Source organism: Erpetoichthys calabaricus, chromosome 3 (genome assembly GCF_900747795.2).
Source record: "Erpetoichthys calabaricus chromosome 3, fErpCal1.3, whole genome shotgun sequence".
Lineage (NCBI taxonomy): Eukaryota > Metazoa > Chordata > Cladistia > Polypteriformes > Polypteridae > Erpetoichthys > Erpetoichthys calabaricus.
In genome coordinates this window covers 202,315,159-202,340,100 of record NC_041396.2, presented here as the reverse complement: position 1 = coordinate 202,340,100, position 24,942 = coordinate 202,315,159, and the positions used below count along the sequence as shown (strand labels likewise).

Genomic DNA, 24,942 nt, shown 5'->3' with positions numbered 1-24,942 from the left:
TGTCACTGAATTATTCAGAATGGATGGCACACCAGCATGGCTACTAATATGGCTACTACAGTATTCTGTATCATCACCCCATTCCATATGTTTTGCATTTATTTGACATGTTATTTTTGTTTTGCAACAGGACAATGACCCAAAACACACTTCAAGGCAAAGTAGGAAAGGGATGGAGTACTGTAGCTGAAGACTTGGCTTGCAGAGTCATTCAATCTAAACCCAGTAGAGATGGTTTGGGATAAGATGGAATGGAAAGTGAATGAAAACAATAAGAAAAAATGCACAGCAGCATGGGATGTCCTTCAAGACTGTTGGAAAAGCAACCCAGGTGACTCATGAAGACGACTGAGAGAATGCCAGGAGTGTACAATATAGGGTTGCACGGTATACTGGAAATGAAAAAGTACAGAAAAACCCCAACTATTAAAATGGCATGGCACCAGCATTTCATTAATTTCCATAACAGAAGTAAAAGGTAGTTTTCAAGTGCGCCAAGCACAGGGGCCCAAATTATTCTTTACAATAAAAAAAATATATATACAGTGTGTGTGTGTGTGTGTGTGTGTGTGTGTGTGTAAATGTGCAGCAGAGCAGGGAGCCATGTGTGTATGCAGGCTGGGAGAATGAAAAAAAAAGTAAATGGTATTTTTCAAGCATCTTATTCTCTGTTGTCAATAAATGTGATTGGAACTCCAAATGGAACCACCAGCCCCCGCTCTTCAAACATGTACAGTTTAGACTAGAACAGTTTGCTGAAGAAGTGGACAGAATGAACCTAGTCTGAGATAGATTATCCTGAAATCAATGTATTGCTCCCAAAACAAACTGATTTGTCCTAGTCTAAACTAGTTTGACCTGCAACCACACTTTCCTAGGCCAAACTGATTCATTCTATCATGCTTTGGAAAAGCTGGCTTGGCCTAGTCCAGCGGTTCTCAAATTGTGAGGCGCGCCCCCCTAACAAAAAAGGGGGCGCAAATGTTGCCATATGTGGCGTAATTTTGCTGTTCGTAGGGAAATTTTAAACTTGTAGCGGAGTATCAGCAGCAAAAATTATAGGAATAAATTTTATTAGGGTTTCAAAAAACGTTAGGGGGGCGCGATTAAAACTGTTATGAAAACTCAGGTCGCAAATACTTAAAGGTTGAGAAACGCTGGCCTAGTCTAAACTAGCTTGTCTGAAAATCGGGTTTGGCCTGTAACATACTGTATATTTTTAAATAAATATGCTGGATAGTCCAAAGACGAAATTCCTCTCAAGAAGGATTTAAAGCTAGTTTATACTTGACATGTCCGAGCACAAGAGCTACACAGTGAAAATGACGTCAGACACAATGATGTGCTGTGTTTCCACTGTGCACTGCTCAAAGACTTTTTCTAACTGTGGTGATGCGGATGCAGCACTGTGTATCCACACTGGTGAATTTTGAGGACAGGCTGGTTAAGTTGGTGCTTAAAAGACACACATGATAAAGAAATGAATGAGACATTTAAAAACAACCTTTCATAAAAATAGGATTCTCTGCGTGCACAAACTGACGTGATCATAGAAACAACAGAACGAGGAGTATTTGGCAAAGCCTGTAATGCACATATGACCCTCAGATAAAATCGCTTCTGATTGCTCAAATGCAGTGTATTTTACTAATGAAGATACAAGTTAATTGGCTGATCACTGTGACTGTAAAAGCAGATCTGTTGAACGCTGCAGAACCATACAGCAAGTGGGTAGTTACATAATGTCAAAATTGGAGTGAGGTAAAACAAACAATTGTTCTTTAAAACTACACCAGAATTATATTCGAATAGTGACATTCAATCCAACAGCCCTGATATCAGCAGCTGTGTCCAGACTTTTGACAAATGTATTTATACACATTGCGGTGGGTTGGCACCCTGCCCGGGATTGGTTTGTGCCCTATGTTGGCTGGGATTGGCTCCAGCAGACCCCCGTGACCCTGTGTTCGGATTCAGCGGGTTGGAAAATGGATGGATGGATTTATACACATGCATATACGCATGTTTTATATTAACTATAACTTACATGAGGGTTTGAAATTGCTCTGACCGCATTTAAATCTGAACCAGAACAAAATGTATTGCCAGCTCCATGGACAATAAGACCTTTTCCATCAGTCCATCCCTTCAGTTCAGTCACCCTGTCCTTAAGTTCTGTCATCATTGTTCCTGCAAAAACAGATCACAAGTAGTAGAAAGATAAACAAAACATAAAATAAACTTAATCTTATTTTGTTTCTGAGACTCATTGTAAGACTCATCGTAAGCCTCCAAAGTCAACAGACATGATCAAGAAATTTCCTTGGTGCACCATAAACTGAAGGTGAAGTTAACTGAATGAAGTGCTGGTAAGTGATATAAAAATAATGAAATTCACTCTTAAGGATACGTAAAATAAATTAAAGTAAAAGAGGAATCCTGAAAAATGTTAACTGTTATGATGAATAGCACACAAAATGGCAAAACTGTGTAAGGGCCTCTAAAAGACCAAAAAAATAGGCAAGGGAGCTCCCTAGCCAGACCAGAAAAAGCATCACCTAAGGCAGACTTGCCATCAGTACTCTACTGGCTAGCTTCAGCCTACATACTGTAGGCCTAAATGGCATTTTGACTTTGACAAAAGTTTTTAATAACTTTAAATTTTCCATAATACTGACATGCCTATGAAAGGAAAGGAAAATGATAAAAACTGTTAGCCTGAGAATCAAGGATACAAAGAAAGGTATTAAAGAAAAATTTACTTACATAAACAAAAGTGAAAAAACAAGCAAAAATGCAAAGGCAAAAAGGGTCTGCATAACAAGGCAACCCACAGCAACAAATCTTAATCCACAATCCAGTATCAAAATCCAAGAACAGAAGCAAAAGTTTCAAGGACACAGAGACATTAGGATGGCCCCATCTCTTGGGGTTCCACCCACAAAACACAAGGAACACAAGAAACATACAAAATCAATATATACTAAATAATAAATAAACAAAACAATATAAACAAAAACATAATTACAAGAGACATATGACAAATAATACATTAATATAAACAAAGGCAGCACAAAAAGGACGATAAACATAGGCAAGGGAACAAACCCTGGCTGTAAGCTAAGACGAATAACCTATTATTCAGATGTTTTCAATAAAATAAACAACAAAACCTAAAAGGATGCATGCATTATTTCATGTAAACACATCAAAAAAACTGTAAGGATACAATTTAAAACAGAAGCTGCATGTGACCTTATCACCAGCATTTATGCAAAATGTGAAAACCAAAATTTTGTATTACAATTATTTAATTTCCATACATATAATAAGAATAACATTTTATGAATGATTCAATTAATAATACAATAATTACACAGTAATGTACATACTATATAAAAGTGGATTGAAATAATAACTTTAGATATTAAAGAGACTAACAAACTGATTATGTGGGCAGCGTGACTGGACAGTAGTCAGCGCTCCTGCCCCAGAGTTACAGAAATGATAGTTCGAATTCAGGAAGCTCTCACTACCTATACAGAATTTGTACATTTTCTCTGTCTGTATGGGCTTTTCTAGCTATTCCATTTTTACTCCTGATACCATAGACATACAAATGACTGTGAATGAGTGTGAGTAGCTGCATGAATATTCCTTTTAATTGATTGACAATCAATAGTCATATCAATGAGGGTAGTCAATACATTGGGGGGCCTAATATAAATTACATAGGGAAAAACAAGTTTAGAGTTGCAGAGAGGCTTAACTGTTGTTTACTTCAGATAGCCAGTAACACCTAAACCAATCAGAAGACACACACTATCATCCAGGCCCTGCCTCCAAACCCTCTTCTTTTGAGTCCTACCAACATAAAAATGGTGCATATGCAAACCTTCAACATTTGCTGTATGTTTATAAAAAAATGAAAAGGGGTGGACTATGGCACACCAATCTTGCAGTGCTCATGACAAGAGGATAAAACAGACTAGGACTGAAGAGCTGTTTCCAAGAAAAAAGTGAAAAATGAGCAGCAAGACCCATTTCGACCAAGTAATTAGTTGGACAGCAGACATGCTGAGACCAGAAAGAGCACCGCAAACCCTGTATAAAGTGAGCTGGAACTGGTATGTGCATATATGAATATATTATGGTGTACATGGCATCTAGATCTTTAAGTAAGGATCAGAGTCAGGATCACTGGCTATTACCAGAATACATCATTTTCTAGCAACCATGAGAGATTTAAGGTTAGCTGACCCTATAATTATTCTAGGTGTCCTTGAAAGTGACTCCATAATGGGATATTAATATCCATCTTTTGTAAGTAGTGTAGCTGCATTTGTCAGGATTCCAAAACTTCCACAGCTTCTGCTTTCTAATGGGGTTCAGACACAGAGTATACTCGTTGACACATATGCAAATAATTCCACAGTTCAAGAGTCTTCATTTTACAAGTTTAAATAAAAACTCAAAGCAAAACATTTTACACAAAAAATAAAGAGAAAAACTGTTAATACAAAATAAAAGTTCTCATATAAGACGTTTCTGTTTAAGGCTTGTATATCTTATATTTCATTGTATATTATACAGAGAACTTATAAGAGAAACACAGTCTTATTTTCATACCTCAAACTTATGGAGTTGATATACAGTGCATCCGGAAAGTATTCACAGCGCATCACTTTTTCCACATTTTGTTATGTTACAGCCTTATTCCAAAATGGATTAATTTCATTTTTTTCCTCAGAATTCTACACACAACACCCCATAATGACAACGTGAAAAAAGTTTGATATTTTTGCAAATTTATTAAAAATAAAAAAAATTGAGAAAGCACATGTACATAAGTATTCACAGCCTTTGCCATGAAGCTCAAAATTGAGCTCAGGTGCATCCTGTTTCCCCTGATCATCCTTGAGATGTTTCTGCAGCTTAATTGGAGTCCACCTGTGGTAAATTCAGTTGATTGGACATGATTTGGAAAGGCACACACCTGTCTATATAAGGTCCCACAGTTGACAGTTCATGTCAGAGCACAAACTAAGCATGAAGTCAAAGGAATTGTCTGTAGACCTCCGAGACAGGATTGTCTTAAGGCACAAATCTGGGGAAGGTTACAGAAACATTTCTGCTGCTTTGAAGGTCCCAATGAGCACAGTGGCCTCCATCATCCGTAAGTGGAAGAAGTTCGAAACCACCAGGACTCTTCCTAGAACTGGCCGGCCATCTAAACTGAGCGATCGGGGGAGAAGTGCCTTAGTCAGGGAGGTGACCAAGAACCCGATGGTCACTCTGTCAAAGCTCCAGAGGTCCTCTGTGGTGAGAGGAGAACCTTCCAGAAGGACAACCATCTCTGCAGCAATCTACCAATTAGGCCTGTATGGTAGAGTGGGCAGACGGACGCCACTTCTTAGTAAAATGCACATGGCAGCCCGCCTGGAGTTTGCCAAAAGGCACCTGAAGGACTCTCAGACCATGAGAAACAAAATTCTCTGGTCTGATGAGACAAAGATTGAACTCTTTGATGTGAATGCCAGGCGTCACGTTTGGAGGAAACCAGGCACCGCTCATCACCAGGCTAATACCATCCCTATAGTGAAGCATGGTGGTGGCAGCATCATGCTGTGGGAATGTTTTTCAGCAGCAGGAACTGGGAGACTAGTCAGGATAAAAGGAAAGATGACTGCAGCAATGTACAGAGACATCCTGCATGAAAACCTGCTCCAGAGTGCTCATGACCTCAGACTGGGGTGACGGTTCATCTTTCAGCAGGACAACGACCCTAAGCACACAGCCAAGATATCAAAGGAGTGGCTTCAGGACAACTCTGTGAATGTCCTTGAGTGGCCCAGCCAGAGCCCAGACTTGAATCCGATTGAACATCTCTGGAGAGATCTTAAACTGGCTGTGCACCGACATTTCCCATCCAACCTGATGGAGCTTGAGAGGTGCTGCAAAGAGGAATGGGCGAAACTGGCCAAGGATAGGTGTGCCAAGCTTGTGGCATCATATTCAAAAAGATTTGAGGCTGTAATTGCTGCCAAAGGTGCATCGAGAAAGTATTGAGCAAACGCTGTGAATACTTATGTACATGGGATTTCTCAGTTTTTTTATTTTTAATAAATTTGCAATAACCTCAAATAAACTTTTTTCACATTGTCATTATGGGGTGTTGTGTGTAGAATTCTGAGGAAAAAAATGAATTTAATCCATTTTGGAATAAGGCTGTAACAGAACAAAATGTGGAAAAAGTGATGCGCTGTGAATACATTCCGGATGCACTGTATTAATGGTCAGAAAACTGCATGCCTTTGTCACTCCAACAAAAAAACGAGGCAAATTAAACAGTTATGTTTCTGGCTAACTAAAGACATACTAAAATTCTATTACTGGAGTTCAGATGAAACAGAACACTAAGAAAGTTCCATTACAAGTTAAAGTTAGCTTTAGGAGTTAAAAAGAATTGTCCATTATCTACTGTATATAGTCATGAGAAACTCACATTCTAAACAAATTAAGTAAACACTAACATTAAACATCCAAAGATTGGCTACTACAAGTAGTATATCACACATTTAGGGTCAAGGCAGTACAGGGGTACCCATTTTGGAGGAAAGAGGAACAAATGTTTGAATACTCATGTAAAATAGTAAATTTGTTAGCACAGGCAAGTTATCTTCACTTGATAACCATATTGTAAGGCCCAATTGGGACAGGAAGATTATTTTGTTTTTTCTACTTATTTTTTAGGCTACGTTTATTATAACTTTTTTGTATTATGTGCTCTGACACCTTTATTATTCCAGGTATTAGGTGAAGCTATTAAAATGTTTGTAAATATTCTTTAAATAAATGGAATGCATTTCTTAACACAACTTCAGAAGCCTGTATAACTGATCTGTATGTACTCATATGATAATAACTTCTGTAGTAATGCTCTTTTATGAGTGTGTAGTAATGCCTAAGAATACATTTTCTTTACATCTCAAAAAAAAATCAGCAGATAACAGTCCACTAAATAATATACTACTAGGTCAGGATTTTTAAGACCTTATGAGCTTATTGTCCAATTTCAATTGATGGATGAACAAATAGTGTGCAACTACCAATAATATACACTGTACATTGTAATACAAGGATTGTTTATCTTTACTACATGCATGGATCTCCCATTTGATGACCTCTCTAAAATATATAAAATTCATTTACACTTTAAAGAAAACATTTTGCAGAAAATACAATACATTTTTTACTGCAAAAAGATGGTAAAAGTCCCAAAATGCTTTCCAATAAAAAAAAATATACCTGTGAATGCATTCATACGGCTTGGATTATTTATAGTGAGAACAGCAACGCCATTCTTCTGCTTGAGGAGGTCAATTGATCCTCCTGGAAAACACTGAAGTTTTTTTCTGATCTCCTCCTCATCAAATCCATCAGAGACAGAATAAATATTGTTTCTTCTCTGTTGCAATAAGTGCATATTGTGCACAGTCCGCAAACATTTTCGTCCCTGAACACGTAATGCCATCCTACACCAAACAAAAAATAGAGATATTGTTTTATTTCACAAAAGAAGAAAAATCATAGAAGTCTGAAATCTGTAATATTTATAATATATACATTTATATATGGTAGGAAAGTTAAGGTTGAATTTATTTTGGTACTTTCATTACAAAAATGCATTCCTTCTAAAATCCTGCAGATGGTGCAATGAACTCTTAACTTTCCAAACAATTTAAATTTTTTTGTGTAAAAAAAGCAATGGCAACAGGTAAAGTTGGCATTATTGCAGAAAAATACACTGTAGAGTTTTAAATGTAGAATTTGGGTTCATTTTGTCATTAAAATGCCCTGTCATATAAAATATCACATACTCTGACACACTTCAAATATTGGCTGATCCATAATGAAGTTTCATGTAAAACAATATGCATTGCAGTTTAAATATTATAAAATTAATTGATAGCACTGAATGTCAGAATCAATCCATATTATGTTAACATTCTTCAGATCCAAATTTATTAATGCATCTCTTCCAAAAACATCCTATTCCTATTGTTGATTTGAATAACTTTTTATTTATTGTCACCAATGAAACAGTTCTCTTTTCAATGAGAAGGAGAAGCATCTCAGTCTCAAATGGAAAAAATTTCTATGTAGAGTGAGGGGCTTAGTTGTACAAAAGAACTTTAAATTAGAACCACTTGTTCTCTGGATGGAAAAGAGGCAATTGAGATTGTTTTTGAGCATGTAATTAGGATAGTGGCAATCAGAATGGCTTCCCTTGGAAGTGGGAGAAGACACAGGCCACTAAAAGACGACCCACAGCAGACATAGGACACAGAGGGACTAAATCTCCCGACTGGTTTAGGAGGATCTAGAAATCCCACAGTACAAGGATAGAGTGATCTGGTCAGCCCAGCTCAGCATTTTGCTTCTATGATTCTCAACACAAAAATATTATGATGATGATAAAACTGACATTTTTCCAAAACAATACAATATTATTATATTGTGACTCAAACACTCTGATAATATCATATTGTGCAGTTCTAGGCAATCCCTGCCCTTATAATTCAGTATAATGACTCTTTTTGCATGAACTGAACACCTTGAGGTTAATGTTTCAGCCATCATGAAAATCACCATTCTATCATCTTTAAAAATCCACCTGGCACACTTAAAATAACACTGAGATGTGTTGTCCCAGATACAGGGTAAGAATTGCTCAACAATTATTTAAAATATTTTAAGTTCATTAAGTCAATACATTAATAAAATATACAGAAGCTGTACTTTTGTAAGTTTTAATTACTCAGTAAATTATCATTTTGTATTTTTGGGGCAGAATTATGTTACTTTTCTGTTGTCACTGCATGTTTGTTTTGAGGACTTTATTACATGGTACACTCAAACACCTGGGTAGTCACCTCTTAAATTATTACACATCGCTGCACAAAGAGTTCAGGTTTTTATTTTTGTGTTCACTATAGAACCATGAAAACTACTGTATTTCCAGGGCAGGCTACATTTTTTAAGTGATAAGTGTGTCCTTTTGTATGTGAAAATTCTCCCACATAAATCTCTGCTTTTCTTTCACAATCCAAACAACTCTGCCAGTGAAGTGTAAACTGTAAAGTTGCTTGTGTTGTTACATATGTGACTCTGCCCTCTGACAGACTAGCATTCAATCTATATGGGTACCAAGGCCCTATCTAATGTCTATTCATGCAGCTGATTGCAGGATGAAGACCTTTACTGTATTGATAGATTTTGCTTTTTTCTAAAATACTTTTTGTATTCACAGGGATATTCTACTCTTATATTTGCTTCTGTTTGTTCTATATAGCAAATAAAATAAAAATCTGATAGCTGGCCACACTGATAAACTTGTCAACTCTTTTCCTTAACACCTTGGAAAGGCACCTTGTACTAAGAAAAAAGATTGTATGCCATCATTTAGCCAAATGTTTTTACATTTGTAAATGAAAAAGACAAAGCTATCTCAGTATTTTCTCTGTAATGGTTTCTTGAACTATATCTGAGACTCTTAAATTCTACATATTCAGTTACAGTTCTTAGCTTGTAGGTACTTACTGTCATGAAACTTGGCAGTGCTGGTCTTACTAGAACTACTGCAAATAGTTTAATAGATAGGTGGAACACCAATATGGGGCCATTTTTTAATTTAGTATTTACAACTCAAAATGGTAACCACTCAGTAATTAAATGACAACCAGGACTCACTTGTTATTAACAGCCATTTGTAAAATTTTGAAAATTGACCAATATCCATTACCACCACATCTCTCATGTTGTTCTATGATACATAGCATCATATACTGTACATTTCCCTTATACTAGAGGACTTTTGCATATTTAAAGAGTCGACTTATCTTGCTTGATAATGTTTTTTACTCATAGGTTTTGAAATGCAGATTATCTGTAATTTGTTTCTTATACCTGTTCTTGTTACAATAAATAAGAATAAAACAAACCTATCATTTCAAACTGAACCAAGCAGGTTTAAGAATGTTATGACTGAACAAAAAGTATACATTTGTTTACAAGTGAAATCTTAACTAAATTGAGGCAAATGAGACACCATCTTTCTCATCACTTACAGTTTTCAGTAACTATTTTTTATTGTCTCATCTTTAATGAACATGAAAGGAACACACATTTACTTAATAAAATACTGTTTACTTTCATATAATAATGGAAACTTTTTTCAGGAGAAATTTTAACTCAATTAACCGTGAACCTATCTGTGCATACAATCTTATTTAATAAAGAAAAACAAATACTTCCAAAACGTTTTTATCCATTCATCTTTCTAAACCACTGATCCACAGGGAGGGATGTGAGGCAGCAGGAGCCTATCCCAGCAATCATTTGGCATAAGACAGGAATAACATCTAGACAAGGCACAAACTCATCACTTATTTTCATTAACTTCGATTTTACTATGTTTGAATTTATATTTTGGTGGTTTCCCAAATTTAGTTCTGTTGGACCCTAAAGTTTCATTCCAACTAATTTTCTAAAAAAAACGATGAACTCTGCCAATACTGACGCTCTGTGTAAGAAAGGACAGTGCCGGTTATACTTCCTTAGAAGGCTGGCGTCCTTCAACATCTGCAATAAGATGCTGCAGATGTTCTATCAGACGGTTGTGGTGAGTGCCCTCTTCTACGCGGTGGTGTGCTGGGGAGGCAGCATTAAGAAGAAGGACACCTCACGCCTGAACAAACTGGTGAGGAAGGCAGGCTCTATTGTTGGCATGGAGCTGGACAGCTTGACATCTGGCAGGCTCCTATCAATTATGGAGAATCCACTACATCCACTAAACAGTGTCATCTCCAGACAGAAGAGCAGCTTCAGGAACAGACTGCTGTCATTGTCCTGCTCCACTGACAGACTGAGAAGATCTTTCCTCCCCCAAACTATGCGACTCTTCAATTTCACCCTGGGGGGTAAACGTTAACATTATTCAAAGTTATTGTCTGTTTTTACCTGCATTTTTATTACTCTTTAATTCAATATTGTTTTTTGTATCAGTATGCTGCTGCTGGAGTATGTGATTTTCCCTTTGGGATTAATAAAGTATCTATCTATCTATCTATCTATCTATCTATCATTACCTACATGAATTTATTAAAGAAGAATGCAACAGGGCCTGTAAACCTTTCAATGATATTCGTTATATCTGAATTTTATACATCAGCATGTAGAGAAAAGCCAAGCAAAATGACACCTTTTATTGGCTAACTAGAAAGATTACAATATGCAAGCTTTCGAGGCAACTCAGGCCCCTTCTTCAGGCAAGATGTAATGATTACATCTTGCCTGAAGAAGGGGCCTGAGTTGCCTCGAAAGCTTGCATATTGTAATCTTTCTAGTTAGCCAATAAAAGGTGTCATTTTGCTTGGCTTTTCTCTACATTCATAATGGCTAACACGGTACAACACCCTAGTACTATACATCAGCATGTATTAGAATTTCTCATTTGACCGAGATTTTGCCCACCATTGTTCTTTTTCTGTTTTTGGTTACTAAAACAGTTGTTAGCTAAAGGTCACTTAAGTGCAAGTAGAAACCAATCTATGGCTTGTTGCCATTGTACATACATTTAAAGTCTTTGAATAACTTAAATGAAAATAAAGTCTGAATAAGTGCAAGCCACCTTAATTCACAAAAGAAATGTAATGATTTACTTCATGAGGTAGAGCTACATAATAAAAAAGAATTGTTGCTTCTAAAATTTTAAAAATTAAGTGTTTGCATCAATTTCAATATGGTTTTTACAAATTTCATTTTTCACCCCCTGATTTGAGGTCCATGAAGGGTTAGATGCCAAACAAAGGATCAAAAATAACATCATATTGGCAATCAGTGATCTTGAAATAGTCCAATTTGATTCTGACCACAGGTCCAGAATCAAATATGAGAAATATTATCAGATTCGTGGTCAGCAAACTCGAAATTGCATAAAACGACACTCCAAATGCCTATGATACTGATTCCGATTGTTTCGATCTTTTGTGATATAAAATTACTTTGACTTCTTGAATCCCATGGGGGTGAACCCCTGGGGTTGGTTGATGTGGCATGTGCTATTTCAAGTCTTTCTAGTCATTTTTTGCTAAAACACCTACGGCCTACTCTTTATCATACGAGACTGAAGTTGGCTACTTATTCGCAGCTCCTTATACGTTTAAATACACAACCTCATCCTCGGAAATGACTTATGAACACAACAATGCAAGTATAGGCAAACCTGGCTAGCGAATGCAGGTGTACAATCCGTGACATTAAAATCAGCCTGAACAAAAGCCTAACCCCGCCCCCATTCTAGAAATGGCAACAGTGTCTTTATAGCGGAGCTGTTAACAGATGAGTTTTATGTCGGCACTTGATAACAATGCGCAGGTATGAAACGAGTGTTCCGCTTGTGTCACGTTAAACTGGGGTTTGTTAAATGCCCTACTTTTGACAGTTCTATTACGAATGCAACTTCATTACGCAAAAAAAAACTAACAAATATTAAAAAGAAAAAAAAATATCGCTACGTTTGCACACTTTGGCACTTTATAATCAGGCAGTTAACCATTCACCATCAACCCTTGCAAAATAGTTAAAGGGTAGCGAACAATAATTTGTTCGGCTCCGAAATCAAATCCCGGAAATTAGGAGCTAAGTGTTTACTTACACCGAGAGGACATTCAAGTCTAAGATAACCAAACTCCTCTGAATTAAAACACACTTCAGTCACGTTACTCGGATGAAAGTTCCGATTGGCTGTCTCTTTGCGTCATATCCGGTTGTGTCGTTTCTACCATAGACATATATAGATAGACGCTGCGTTCACTGTGTTGCCCACTGCCAGTCGACACGATTCGGCAGCGCGTCCGCCCTATTGCGAGTGGCAAAAGTGCCATTTTAAACTAATACAGGTAGACGTTTAAAACAGTATCGTTTACATACAACAACTTTGGCGAATCGTTTAAATGCAATTAGTTATATCCATTTATACACTAATAATGGTAATTATTAAATAATAATAATTACTATTAAATAATTCCTCCCATATAAGTAACATTTCTCGGACTGCCTTCCATCTCCGAAACATTTCTAGACTTTGTCCTGTTCTTATGCAACACAGTACTGAAGTTTTGGTTAATGCCATAGCCACCTCACGTATAGATTACTGTAATGCTATTCTATCTGGCATCTCACAAAAACTTATCCATCGCTTACAACTTCTTCAAAATTCTGCTGCCAGGATAATAACCTGTTGTTCTAAATCCACTGAACATATTACACATATTGTCTCTCAGCTTCACTGGCTCCCTGTTAACTACAGAATACAATACAAAATACTGCTCTTAAAATTTAAAGCTCTCCACAACCTCATTGATCTCCCACAGACTTGCACTCCTCATCTGCAGCTCGACTTTCTGTACCACACATCAAAACTCTGTGCTATGGGAGCTCGAGCGTCTCTCATTGTGCTCCTCAACTCGAAATTTCTCTTCCCTCTCATATACATCAGCTCGATTCAATAACACATTTTAAAACTGCCCTCAAAACTTATCTTTTCAAACTGGCATACTAATTATGAATTCTGCACTTTTATTGCCAGTTATCTTTGTTTGTTTGCTAATTATTGCTTTTTGATTGTCATTTTCTTTTTTTAATTTTACTGCGGTGGGTTGGCACCCTGCCCGGGATTGGTTCCTGCCTTGTGCCCTGTGTTGGCTGGGATTGGCTCCAGCAGATCCCCGTGACCCTGTGTTCGGATTCAGCGGGTTGGACAATGGATGGATGGATGGATGTTTAATTTTATTGTAAGGTGATCTTGAGTGCTAAGATTATAAAACGGGATTTTCTAATGGCCAAATATAACCAAAACAATTGTTCAGCCTTACCTATGAAATGTAATCCCCCGGGGTCTGGTTTGGAGCGTACAGCGATTTGTACAATCCCAAGCAGCACATTATTAATTACATCACTCCACAGCAGTGCCACTCACAATATGGCGGCGACGTTGACGTACGAGGCGGCTGGTCATGCGGCGTCTAGTAATTCTATGTCTATCTTTTCTGCTTATCATTTTAAGTGCTATTACTGTGTATTAACTTTGCTGCGTTCAAAGTTATTTGTTGTTCTTACTTTCCAACTTTATTGCATTCACTTGTATTTCCTGGCGGTGGATTTTTTGCAGAAATGCGAGGTTCTTGTTGTTAACTTAATTTAAATTCAATTAAAGAGAAAGTGAGATAAAAATTAAACGAACTGAGCGCGATTAACGCTTCGAATACAAACCGAAAACCGCATTTTTAGTTCTGGCTGATGTTATTTTTTCCAATATTGTTAACTGTAGGGAAAGGTCAACATTACGCCACAACATGTTTCATTTTTTACGAATTGCCCTAATGGGAGATAACCCTTCTAGGGGCTTTCTCGTGAAATTCTGCACTGGGAAAGTCGTAATTTAGGTCTGTTACGTTACGTGAACACAGCCTGTGACCCCTGTCTTACACAGTTATATGCAGGAGGTGGCGACGCTCGTCTACTTGTCGAGTAGTTTAAATTTAAACACAGCATGTTAATGAATTCGCGGGGCTCTTTTGAAACGCACGCTGCAAACAGAACGGTTTACAAAGATTTATTGAACATCTTTAATGTTTCTGGCTTTATTTTATGGAATAACAAACACAACCAACTCAGCAGTTTCTGACTTGTAAGTCATACAATGCTGTATGTGTTTACAGATTTCGTTACACTCTCAATACAGTATTAATGTAATCCGGAGAATTTAACGTGCAGACTGTCTTCGTATTGCATTATACGGTATTTTGTTATACACTTTATTATTTTAAAAATGTTGGGGTAGAAAACTGCCTAGTATTATGCCAAATACGTCTAAAAATTAGGACAATCTGATCTGTTTGCACATCCTTGCTTAATTCATTTATCAGGTTACTCCTTCTAGAGCAGGGATTCCCAGGTTCAGTCCTGGTGTACTATTTTGGCAGCAGAGTTTCATTCCAACCAGTTTCACAAATCAGTGGGTCACTGTTATGTTTCATCAATCTCAGTTTTAGCTGTCTCTTATCTTTTCTTCTGTTACATTCAGAAAACTTCTCTAATATGATAATGGCAATTAGAAAAAAATCAGAATTGTGTTTTCTTTGTCATAGTTTTAAACACAACTTTCTTTTATCATTTTCATATCAATTCACCTTATTTGGGTCAAGTTTGCTCCATAAATTGTATCCAATAATTGAGAATTAGTGAGGAGTTTTTCAAACAACTTGGGTGCAGATGACACTGAATGTTAAAGCAGAGCCAAAAGCTACAGTACATTCATTTCTGTGCCAATTAGTATTAAAAGGCTTAACTAAGTGGATCTCTAGTTCAGTCATATGGACTTTTAACTGGACTCCTGCCTTTATTAAACAGGCTGTTTGTTATGTCCCAGTATCTGCCTTTTTGTGTCAATCCAGAAATTGCAAAATTTTGTACAGGAATGTAGCGGGCCTTTTTTCTTGCTTTTTAAGATTTTGCTCCTTTTATGTTTCTTATTAATTAGCTCACAAGTGAATTTTATACTGAATATTTAGTATATTAGTTTAGTATATTAATTTAGTATATTAGTTTAGTAGTACAGTATTTTATACTGTAGCTGGTTCCCTTTAGTATTCAGTGTCATTTGCACATATCTTCTGCACTGTTTGTCACTAACTGCCAATATTTATATACAGTTAATATGAATGCCAGAGCAAAAGGTGAAAGAAAAAGAATATGGGAAGCAAAAGTTAATATTTAAAGATATGGCAAAAATGCAAATTTCTGAATTTTATTTACATCTAAATATATTACCACTTATTACTGAATGCAAAATAAGAGAAGATAGAGACTAATTAGACAGATTGATCATTTAAAAGTAAGGTTGGACCATTTATTAGTGAAACTGATTGGAAAGAAAACCTGCACCCTCAGTGGTCCCCCCTTTGGATCTTTGGAACCTCTTTATTAGAGGAAATTCAGATCTTGGAGGACTGCAGCAAATTAAGGTTTTTCTTACAGCAACTTTAAAATGTAACCAGTTACTGCTGCTAAATGAACATATATCTTTTTCTTAATTTTAATTCATCTTGCTTTTTAAAATTATGATCCCTCAATTGTTTCCTTTTTCCTTAAACAGCATCCAAAAAGTTATTAGATGCCATGTGAGCCTACAGATGACCAGTTAAACCAGAGGTTTCAAGCTCAATTCCTCAGTTTATGTTCCAGCCAGAAGTCATTTTTCGCTGTTAATGGATTATGTCATTTAATTTAATGATTTGTTAATAACCTAATTCTGCCAAACCAGACTTTTCCAAAGCAATTCATTTTCTTTTTTCTGAACGCACCACCTAAATGTTTTGTGGACTAGAACAGATCATTATTTCTCAGTCCTCTGCTATTGTTTATGTTTTATTGAAACAGATATTGTGAGATGGACACATTGGTGCAAATGGGATCAAGTTAGAAGATTATCTGTTGATTAAGGGAAAGTGAAAAAAGGATTCTCATCTTATAAAGCAAGTCATTTAAAATGGAGGGAAAACAACTATGTATGTTCCATTTGTAGCAGTAATTGCTTACTAAATTAGAAAATTGCTGAAACAAAAACCTCCAGCCCTACAGGATCTGAGATTGACACCGTGTGTGAGAGACTCCTAAATGTTCCTGGAGCCCTGTGCCTTTAGTTGCCCTTAAATTACCAGGTCTTCCAGGCGTTCACAATACTACCTACCTTAAAAAATAAATATTTTGGGGGGATTTCCTGCCACCTTCTGAGCTGGAGGTTATGAACTAACATCTCGATGATCCCCAACTTACTGGAGTGTAGAAGAAAGATGTTCTCCTGAGCACCTTGTACTCTGTGTATTTGGTGACTAAAAACTTTCATTTCAGCAATGCTTGCAAGCCCTGGCTATGAACTGACAAAAATATATTGTGCAAGGGCTCAACAAAATCAGTTTCTATATGATTCAAACTGTTTTCTAGGTTAACTTCCTCAAAGTAAAATGAGACAGGGTGAAGAAGTCACAAGGTCGCAGGGGGTACGTAACATTTGTCTTTGGCTAATATTGGAGACTGTAAGAAAATGCTTAGTTAGAGATATAAGAAAAAGCTTAGCTTTTATATATTGTTTTAAGGAACTAACCGTTGTTGTTGTTTTGCAGTACTTGTGTAATTAAAATCACAAGACAAAGCGCTATAAAAATTTTGGGATACCCTGACCGGGGGGCAGATGAAGGGCGGTGTCCTAGGACTGCGCTTCTCTGTCACTTTACCTTTGCCTGATGTGTTTGAATAAAAGATTTTTTACTAACTTTAAATATATCTCTCTGTCTTCAGTCACGAGAAACGACACCATAGAAAAAGTGTCCACAGGAGCTATTTCTTATTGCTTAGGACACAGAAGTGAGCCCATTGCAGTCTCGTAGTATTTCCATCTCTATTCAACCCTCCATGCTCTCTCAGTCTCTCTCACAAAAGACTGGTACACCCTTGGTGTCCATGCAGTAGAATGCGCCATAGTTCCCTGGTTAAACATTAAATATTTACATTGACATTGCACCTCTGTTTCTTATTTGTTCCAACACCCATGCCTATTGTCCTTGAGCACACATATGGCCTACTGCTCCCTAATAGGCCCTTTGTTTCCACACTGGAAAATACATACAGGATTTCCTTCTGCACTGTGCCAACCATCTAGTGCTCTTGCCCCAGCAACCTTTTCACCTCAAAAGGACCACTTCACAGTTATTAGACTATGGTTAGAGTCATAAAACATCAGTTACATAATTATGACAGGAGTGGGACAGAGGTTGGAATTGCTTCCTCAAAATTCCAAAATTAAGAGATCAAATTCTTGCCTGGTCTCTATTGTATAGAGATTACATGTTCTCCTGACATTCATGTGAGATGTTTCAGGCTACACCAATTTCCTCCTACATTTCAAAGATGTGCCTGCTATGTTGATTCATTCCTTTAAATAAACTCCATGTGAGGAGTGTGGCCATGCTCTTTAGAGTGTCCTGTCCATGTTTAGGTTTCGTGTGGTGCTGGTATAGTCACTGACTTTTCTCAAGCTGGCACTGGGGCATGCACATTAATGAAATGAATAAATAACAAAGTAGGAGGACTTGATCATTTTGAATGTGAATGGTTCTTTTTTCATTCCTGTTATTTGCTATTCCAAGTTCTAGCTTTTCAATTTCTAATTCAATTTTAATTTATTCTTATTAAGCATACTTCCATACTTTAACTTAAGAGCCGAATGCTGTAAAACAGATACAAAATGTAGTATCAATACAAGTAAAACATAAACACTTAATATAATATTCCTCAAATATAAACTGAGAAACATAATGCAATAGATGCAAAAATACATGTACAGTATTTACATATGTTGGGTGATTGTAGATCGAGATTCCAACTGTCCTCAGCAAGTCCATCTCAAACGGGTGAGCAGGGAGGTTTTGTGTGTTGCTTATATTAAATTTTATGTTTTTATGAGTATGTGGAGAGGAACTACTGATTATGGAGTCGGTGGAGGCTTTTAGCTGGCACGGTGACCACCAAGCTTTCTGGGCAGCCACTAGCTTTGCTGCCAACACACTGTGCTGGTATTAGGTCCACCATATTTCAATATGGATAAACCCACGGGCCAAAAAACAAAAATTCAGTTGAATAAATGAAACATTAAAAATGGTTACAGCCCTTATGTTGATGCATTCAACATTGACTCCAAGGCATACTAAGTGCCTTCACAGACAGTTAAAGGTGGAAAAAATGGAAAAAACTTAGCACGCACTATTCAAACCAGTTGCTAAAGTTATTTAACAAACAATGTGAACAGCCCCAGCAGCGTTAAGAATATTTGCTAAAATATTGAGCCTTCAGCCTTTGTTTAAATGCTGAGATCAATGGGGCTTCTTCAACATTGGTAGGCACAACTAGGGCTGCATCTCTGACTCCACTCTTATGCTTGGAACATTTAAGAAATGTGTTCACTTGACGGGGTCACATTATTGTGTAAGGTAATGAGAGGCTAAACGGTTTATAAGTGAGAAGGAGGATCTTAAAATCATGTGGAAGCTGGTGAAGTGATTTGATTTTTTGAATTATATGGTCATACTTCCTAGTTATAATCCTCACTTGCACATTTTTAGTTAGCTGCACACAAATCAGAGAATAATTTGGACACCCTGGTGCTAAAGCATTAATAGCGAAATCTGCTTTAGACTAATAAATGATTTGGAAACATTTTTAAGTTAGATAAAGCAATCTTTCGAAAGCACAGATATGTAATGAGTGTGAAGGGTTTAGTCCATGTCTCAAATGATACCTCAGATGAATTTAGCCGAATTAAAAGCACAAGCATTTCAAGTTTAGTGTATTGCCTTACAATTTATAGTTAGCACCCAGTAAAAGAATTCCTGTCTCTTTTGAATTTAAAGACAAATCATTCATTCATTCACCCATTTAATGATAAGCCCTATTGAGTGTGATCAAGATTTATTGAATGTTAATACATTATTGTGTTTCTGAAGTTCATCTTCTGCACTCTAATAGGCACTCTGTTGGTCCCAGCACCCTTCCCTGAGGGTCACCTTGTCTTACTGCAAACTCTCTGGAAGCCCACACTGGCTTCTGAATAGGAACTCCTCTTATTTAAGTAACACTACTATAGATTCCTTCTCCTGTCTTTGTAGTCTATCATGATTGAATAAGCCAATTAAAAAGTGAAAGTTGTTTATTCATGTTTTAATTTTTTTCTTTAATGTTATAAAATATAGGTTGGTTGGATATCAGTACAGTTACTGATTGGGAAATCTAGAGTCAGTGCATATGAAGGGCATATGAATATATCAGTCAGTCATTGTCCATCCCGCTATATCCTAACACAGGGTCACGGGGGTCAGCTAAAGCCAATCCCAGCCAGCACAGGATGCAAGGCAGGAACAAACCCCAGGCAGGGTGCCAGCCCACCGCAGTAAAAGACTATTACGCAGAAGAGGTACTGGGAACATCTGCTTCATTTTCACACGGCCTTTGTTTATTTATGACCTATTTAATTGGAATTATAAAAGAAAGGCATCAGTGGTCAGCCTGGGTGTGAAAACCATGCATCAAGGTAAACCAATAAGAAAAGCTACACTACAAATCTTTTCAGTACCCCCCAAAAGCACTGCAAGTGAAGTCAAGATTATGATATTTACTGCTTATTTTAACATTTCAAATAGTCTGAGATGACAAAAAGAATATTGGTGAAACATACAAGGGACCACCTTGGTTTTCATTATATTTTTGACATACATGATTATTTGTTTTTAAATAATAATATGACTTTATGTGTTGCATTCCTTATTTCTGGTGAACTTATATACTCATCTGAAGCAAGGAATGGAACACAAATACAAAAACAAATTATGTGAATGTAAACTGAAATAGTATGAAATATTTTGTTTAGTTGCATATCCTTTACCCAATATAACTGTTTCAAGCCTGTAATCCAGTACTGCATTTCTAAAAAGTTGAATCATTTGTCTTGGTTAAACGCTCCCAGTGTATGGTTCAAATTTGCTGTATATGCAGAATATAGAGCCCTCTCCATGCTAACATCAGTTTTACATTCTTGTTGTTAAATCTCTTATAGTTTAAAATTTTGTTCAAGTTTTATTTTTTCCTTTTCTGCTTACTTTTTGTTGTTTAAATTCATTAATGATGTAAAAATTCTCTAATTTAGGGTCATGGGCAGGCATAGCCTATTCTGGCACTATGAAGCACAAGGCAGAAACCATTCCTTTAGTGGAAGGCGGCTCAAAACAGGACTCATTCACCACATACCCACATCCATACTCACACTAGGCCAATTTAGAAGCACCAGGTAATCTACCACAATAAATTAAAATTTAAAAAAATGCATGTTCTTTGAGGACACAACTATATACTCTACTTTTTAAATTCATCATGTGCTTTGTCAGAATTAATCTTTGTCAAAAACATTAAAAAATGTATTCCCTTAGACTTTTTGTTCACAAAAACAACCTGATATTACTATGACAGTGTGTCAGTTAGGTTTTAATAATTTATTTATTCTTATAAACTTGCAAAGAAAAAAAAGCAATAATTTAACACTTTAAGTCTTTGTTATTTATAAGGTATTGCTGTGCTACAGATGTGATACAGTGCCATCTTTGTCAAGTACACAAATGTATGGCCTACTGTGGTCTACTATGTTATAGCAGAGCAATGAATGGTCAGATAATGTTTAACATTTGGAAATTTGAATACACAATGGGTGGTCTGAAAGTTAAAAGTACATCTTATGAAAAGGTTTTAGGAGTTGTAGTGGACTCAACACTATCAGCTGCCAGACAGTGTTCAGAAGCCATGAAGAAGGCTAACAGAATGTGTCGAGTACAAGTCCAAGGAGGTTCTGCGTAAGCTTTAAAACACACTGTTGAGGGCTCATCTGGAGTACTGTGTGCTGTTTTGGTTTCCAAGCTACAAAAAAAAATATAGCAGCACTGGAAAAAGTCCAGAGAAGAGCGACTAGGCTGGTTTCAGGGTAACAGGGAATGAATTATGAGGAAAGATTAAAAGAGCTGAGCCTTTTCAGTTTAAGCAAAAGAAGATTAAGAGGTGACATGATTAAAGTGTTTAAAATTGTGAAGGGAATTACTACAGTTTGTCAAGACTGTTACTTTAAAATGAGTTCATCAAGAACTTGGGGATACAGTTGGAAACCTGTTAAGGAGAAATTTCTAACAAACATTATAAAGTTTTTCTTTACACAAAGAACCATAGACATATGGAATAAGGTGCTAAGTAGGTTGGTGGACCATAGGACTTTATGGACTTTTAAAACTAGGCTTGACATTATTTTAGAAGAATTAAGTGAATAGGACTGACAAGTTTTGTTGGGATGGATGGGCTGTTCTTGCGTAGATTGTTCTAATATTCTAATGTGGGCTTTTAGTATTTTTTTCCATTACTTTATGTAATTTCTACCAATATTCTTTACACAAGGCCTCTTACGGCCTTATCACACTTGACATTACTTTTGTCAGTTGTTATTCCATAGTCTATAGATATACGATGCCTTCTTTTTCACTAAGTAAATGTTTGTTACTTTCATAAAATATGTTCTGATTTCTTTATGATTAATAAAATAAACAATTAAGTTATCATTTCATTTTCTTCATGGAGCCTTAGGTGCCCATTTCATTATTACCAGACAGCAAGGGTTCAACTGTGCCATCACAATCTGAGATAACTGGACAGCTTTGGTTAAATAATGCAAGCAACTTGACTAGATCCAACAGAATTTTTAGAAAGACAGCAGACCTCCAAAAATTCATTTTGCCCAAATTGTCATTTTGTTCTGGTAATTTCTTACTGTCTAATGTATGCACTGTCCTTGATGTTACATGATGTTAGAGCTCCAATACAATATCCATAATGCAATATTACAACTCCAATACAATATCCATGATGTTACAGATACAAACAATGTTCAATGCAATGCCCATAATATATATGTGCCTTTCGTTTTCTTTACATTTGAGGAGCAAAAGGTGGCAGTGCTGGACAAAATCAAAACCTAGTCAACTTACAAGGGCTGGTTGAGAAGTCAGACTTTCTTAATAGCCCAAAATAAAATTCATAGTGTGAAGGAGCAAAACCCTAAAGCATGAAATTCTTGAGCTTTAATTATTACATTTTTGAGACAAGTCTTTACTTGTTTACAGTTTATTATAGATAGTGTCACACACGTATTTTTGGGAGACAACTTCAGTGCTTGTCGACTGCTATCACCACTCCGTGGTAAGGGTTGGCGCTGTCAACTAATGTCTCTCCTCTCATTCTGTCTGTAGATTCTGTGATTGGTGACGGGATGCTAAATGATGTCACTTCCAGTCCCAGCTCACCAGGATCTGCCTGCTCCACCTCGCACACCTCACAGCAGGGCTACCGCCATCATGGAGTTAGTCTAGCTGTAGACTTGCACCTGGAAAGACATTTCTTCAATGACCTATTAAATCTTGTTTATTTTTTTCCTGTAATTATACTGGGTTCACCTTTAGTTCCCCAACTCTTCATGGCTTGTGTTTTTTATCCACAATATATAGAAATGAACAGCACTACATCATAGATAGATAGATAGATAGATAGATAGATAGATAGATAGATAGATAGATAGATAGATAGATAGATAGATAGATAGATAGATAGATAGATAGATAGATAGATAGATAGATAGATAGATAGATGGTGCAATGGTATTGCTGGTTCCTCGCAATAAGAACACTGGAGTTTGCATCCTGGATGCTTCCTGTGTGGAGTTTGCATGTTCTCTCCTTGTGTGTCCGTTTCTTCTGACAGTCCAAATATTTGCAGATTATCTATACTAATTAATAAAAGGCAAAGCCCTCACTGACTCACTGACTGACTGACTGACTGACTGACTCATCACTAATTGTCCAACTTCCCGTGTAGGTGGGAGGCTAAAATTTGGCAGGCTGATTCCTTACAGCTTACTTACAAAAGTTAGGCAGGTTTCATTTCGAAATTCAACGCGTAATGGTCATAACTGGAACCTCTTTTTTGACAATATACTGTAATGGACGGCAGCTCGATGGCCGTGGGAGGCGGAGTTGAGTGTCACGTCATCACGCCTCCCACGTAATCACGTGAAAAGACTGTGAACGCAGTAGGGAGAAATGAAGGAAGAGCCGCAAACAGCGAAGAACAAAAAATTCATTAAACAATTGAGAAGGGAGCGAAACAATAAGAAGCGAGCGAGTGAAGCATACAAGCATCTTCATAAGGGAAACAAAGCACGGTGTAAAACGTAAGTTTAAATTAAGTTTATAGAAACGCTCCTGCTGCGGACTGCAATAACATATTCGCGAGATAAAAGTTTAATGAGAAGACACGAGGTATAAACGAACCACACGCCGTAGCGCAACGTTAGGGGCAACAGTTTCAACCATTCTATGATCTGCTTCTCGCAACTGAAAGACGGCACATGGCGGATGTTAGCCGACTTGCTGACCGCAACGTTAGGGGCTTCAACTCTGGCGCTGACGATAGAGATTCGATTCCCGAGAGGGGATGCAGTGAGTGTGTATGCCTGATGAGCCCAGAATTACGGAGAAACACGTGTCGCATACTCTTTGCATTATTTGAAAGTAAACTATTAAAACCATTCTATGATCGGCTTCTGGGAACAGAAAGAGGGCACGTGGCGGATGTAAGGCGACTTCCTGACCAACCACAAGCGTAACCTGGCAGGTAACCACTCATACAGTCAGATTGTGATTCAGAAAACGAATGCCATGAATGTAATTACCACGATCTACATACTGTCAAATAAACGAAACACACGCCGTAGCGCGACAGCTGTGAAAAGCAAGGTTCACAAAAAAACAGATCCTTAACAAATTGTTATTGGTATATTTTCGATCCGTTTATAAAGGTTTTCTTTTCTTCTTAAAAAATTAAAAGCAGTACTTCGCCGCAACGAAGCGCGAGAATTTGGCTATATATATGTGCTTCTCGCAATTAAAAGAGGGCACGTGGCGGATTTTATACGACTTCATGACCAAACATAAGTGTTACCTGCCAGGTAGGGTTACCACTTTTAATACAAAAAATAAGGGACGCATACTGCAGCGGGGGCCACATCCCAGTGCCAACACTTTGCAGACTCTACTTAAAAGACCCGCCCTCCTCACTGGACAGTTAAAAAGACCAATCAAACTAACGATGACATCAAGTATTACCCAATCAAAAGTAGGAAAGGAGGCATCTTCATAAAATGCGTGTGGGATGATTTGCATGAGACGCTGCTTTAAAAAAAAT

At 37.0% G+C, this 24,942-nt stretch overlaps 1 protein-coding gene across 2 annotated transcripts in view; it reads right to left on the bottom strand.

Moving 5' to 3' along the window:
• The window catches only part of echdc1 (enoyl CoA hydratase domain containing 1), a 31,860-nt gene extending 19,052 nt beyond the window's left edge, over positions 1-12,808 (bottom strand). The window contains exons 1-3 of one of the 2 annotated variants that reach the window (XM_028797675.2): positions 12,719-12,808; positions 7,309-7,535; positions 2,048-2,190 (exon numbers count right to left, since the gene is read on the bottom strand). In XM_028797675.2, the coding sequence (XP_028653508.2) occupies positions 2,048-2,190; positions 7,309-7,534 (369 nt within the window). In that variant the 5' untranslated portion in view covers position 7,535; positions 12,719-12,808. Of the gene's footprint in view, positions 1-2,047; positions 2,191-7,308; positions 7,536-12,623 lie in introns of both variants that reach the window. The other variant, XM_051924549.1, reaches the window with a different exon arrangement.
• Between the last annotated feature and the right edge of the window lie 12,134 nt (positions 12,809-24,942).